Source organism: Fulmarus glacialis, unplaced genomic scaffold (assembly GCF_000690835.1).
Source record: "Fulmarus glacialis isolate BGI_N327 unplaced genomic scaffold, ASM69083v1 scaffold24653, whole genome shotgun sequence".
In the NCBI taxonomy this organism is placed as follows: domain Eukaryota; kingdom Metazoa; phylum Chordata; class Aves; order Procellariiformes; family Procellariidae; genus Fulmarus; species Fulmarus glacialis.
The window spans coordinates 29,866-33,304 of record NW_009205205.1 but is presented as its reverse complement, the minus strand read 5'-3'; the positions used below and the strand labels follow the sequence as shown (position 1 = coordinate 33,304).

The 3,439-nt window shown below is 36.1% G+C and overlaps 1 protein-coding gene across 1 annotated transcript in view; it reads right to left on the bottom strand.

Annotated features, from left to right (window-relative positions):
• Positions 1-51: 51 nt before the first annotated feature.
• LOC104074997 (protein FAN-like) overlaps positions 52-3,439 on the bottom strand; it is a gene marked incomplete at its 3' end in the record, with an annotated part of 32,654 nt that continues 29,266 nt past the window's right edge. The window contains exons 23-25 of the mRNA XM_009575322.1: positions 2,221-2,329; positions 839-897; positions 52-119 (exon numbers count right to left, since the gene is read on the bottom strand). Coding sequence (XP_009573617.1) covers positions 52-119; positions 839-897; positions 2,221-2,329 — 236 coding nt within the window. The remainder of the gene's footprint in view (positions 120-838; positions 898-2,220; positions 2,330-3,439) is intronic.

The window sequence follows — 3,439 nt, the reverse complement described above, 5'->3', positions numbered from 1 at the left end:
TGCGTGGTTGGTTAAACCACGACACTCATTTTTATTTTGACAGCAACTTACCATGTTTGAAAAGGACACACTTCTCTGGATTGTTTTTGATTCTTTGGAAAACATCTTCAAAGTTGAATCTGGGGATAATGGACAAAATAGAAGATAAAAGGACTGTTTTATATTACAGAAGCTAGCAATTTTGCTCTTGTTTGAATATCAAATGCCTTCCTATGAAAAGCAGGTATATGTTTCTCATGGTCTTTGAGAAACTCTTTATAGAGCTTGTGACTTGAGCCTGGAACTAGCCTGTTTTGCACCAGTCACAGATGGACTCCCCCATGCCCATCAAACTCTAAGAGAACTCTGGTGTCTACAGGGAGAAATTACCACCTTCCCAAGCCTCAATACAGATAGTATTGAAATCCCTGAGTCAAAGTGATCTAAAACTTAACAAATTCCTGTACTTAAGCTACTGAATTACAGGAAATATATATTTCACTTAATTTCTATCATAGGTGACTTGCAAAGGTGACAATCCAAAAGCCAAACAGAAGTAGCCTTTACATATGAATACTGAAATTCTCTCAAACAATAAGAAGGAATTGAGCACGAAGTGAAAACAAGAATCTTGCATTTGGCAGAAGATTAGGGCCACTCCTTTCACGACTGTAAAAAACCCAGAACTCAATGACTCCAGAAATATCCCATTTAATATTTTCTTCATTTTGCTCTCAGTGAAGATATTCATGGGATTCAATCTTAACTACATTTCAGAGTTTCATACTATTTTGTTCACAAAACATTAACCTGCATTTACACTGCAGATTCTAGTAAATACCTCTGCAATAATACTTACCCTGGGATGTAGTGAAAACAGAAGACCCATTGCAAGTGACTGCTATTCCAGTAATTGCCCTGTTTAATACAAGTAAGCTTATAGGTGATTTCATAGGTTTTGAAACTTAACCACCATACTGTAAATTGACTACAGTTGAAATTTGTTATTTGATCTCTGTAAGATCTAAGACATTCAAGGAGACTAAAAGCACTACAGTGGTGTGTTATATGCCTAGAGACAAAAATATACCTTGATATAATATGTGAAACACCAGTACACGTTCCCCATATTGTTCTGCAAGAACTTCATCCTCATAAGAAAGGACATGCCCATGTGAGAGGATAAATAGTTTCACATTCAGTCTTTCCAATTTGGGATTAGCTAGAGAAAGAGTCAGGAACCTGTCTACAAGCAGATACTGAATACCTCAAGTGTCAGGAACTCGCATGTCTTTTCTCCTCAAATTTGACATTGGCAAAGTCACTATAGTCTAGAAATTTAGACATATAGCTTATGTCAGGGAGTTACTTGTTAGGAAGCACAGAGCATTCTGCACAGCCGAAATTCTGTTATACAGACCTGCTCACCTGCTTCTATTTTTTTTTCAGTGGTCTTTAGGAAAAAAAAAAAAAAGAATCAGAAGCGGAAATTCAAGTCTGCTTTCAGGATCAGGATTTCCCTAACAGTAACAACCAGGTAAACAGAGGCCCTTTCTCACTACAAATACTACCTTGTTTTCTGGACAAGAGAATGTTTCTTTTTTAGATTGGGTTACAGTCACCAAGAAAATAGTTGCACTCAAGGTAGTAAGAAATCCTCCTACTAGTCCAGCCACGAGGACAAGGGATGGGGTCAAAGGAAAATCTGTTCTTTAAAATATAGCTGTTGTTGTTGATTGTTAGGTATTTTCAAAGCTCACCTGAAGTGCCCCTCCTGACTCATTGCTCCCTAGGAATCCATCAGAACAGTACCAGAATTAACTGAAAACCTACAGCTGGACTTGGCAAACTGCTCATACAGCAGCAGCTCAAGATGTACAGTAGTTGAACTTAAGTGGTTTAACCTTATAAATAAATAAATGGAAGTCTTTATCTGGCTGCTGCTATCACAGTTTTAGAGAAGGGTAATCAATATCTGCTTCAGGTACTAAAATAATGATGAACTTAGCTCTAGATCTGTATAAGGAACAAAAAAAAAAAATTCAAACTGACAAATGTCTTTTCTGGATTGATAACCCATCATATACTCAAATTCATCTTGTGTAATCAAATCAATGAGCTATCTCAAAGAAAAGTATTTACCTTAAACCCTAACTCATCATTCAGATTGACACGCAGATACCTCCACCCCCCAATTAAATGAATCAATTTTGACTCTGAAAAGAAAAGAATAGTACCTACTCTTTGTGAATTTTATATTGTTCATCTAATTTTAGTTTGGCAATATTGTTCCAAGCAAGTGTTATACTTTCTTCTGTCAAATCTTCAAATGATTCTTCATTTGGAGAAACTGCAATAAAATGCCACAATAAAGTTTCATCACAAATAGAAAATAAAAAGATAGATTTCAAATAACTAGGTAGCTGAAGTTGCAAACATAAATATGAGAGTACAGAAATGATGCAGAGCTCCAGGAATAAGAATTTTTGGCTAATGCGGAGAGTGACAAGATCACTAACTTTTTTCCAAATCTCTTCCTGAATGCATAGGCTTACACAGACAAAAATAAGATTTTAGTCCCAAAACCAGCACTTTTAAACTGGAGAGTACAGAATACGTTTCCAAAATGGAAAAACCCAAACCAAAACCTTTTCTGTAGAGATTTTTGGTGTTCCATTGAGATGTCAAGACCTTTCCAAATGGAAAAGTACCAACAAAGCCATCTACTGCTACAATACATCATGTGCTTTTATTATTCTATTGCATTCTGTTAGGAATGTCACAACTTCATTTCACTGCACTGTTGCAAAAGTTACGGGCTAAAAAATGCAACAAAATTGAGACAATTAGATGTCAATTACTATAAAAAGGCCAAACCCAACAGGAACTGTTGATCGTGAGTTAATGACTTAGGCAGCATACCACGATATCTGTTTAACGCATATGAACACTATTATCACCATATACAACTTTCAAAGTCACTCTTGCCATTTGGATGCTACAAGTTGCCATGCTAAGTAGCACTCATCTTCACTTCTCTGCTTAAAAATGAAAACCATCAAAAGATAAGTGAATTGAAGATAACCAACTAAGAAAAACCTTTCCATGTCATACCTGGGCTGAAGATTCAGTCCAATTTATAGTAGACCACTATACATATGATGAGGACCATAGCATCTTAGTTTCAGAGAAATGGTCTAAGTTCCTCTTTGAACAGAAGCCTGTGATGGCATTACATATCCTTTTCTTGAAGAAAGATCAAAAGATAAGTGAATTGAAGATAACCAACTAAGAAAAACCTTTCCATGTCATACCTGGGCTGAAGATTCAGTCCAATTTATAGTAGACCACTATACATATGATGAGGACCATAGCATCTTAGTTTCAGAGAAATGGTCTAAGTTCCTCTTTGAACAGAAGCCTGTGATGGCATTACATATCCTTTTCTTGAAGAAAGTTA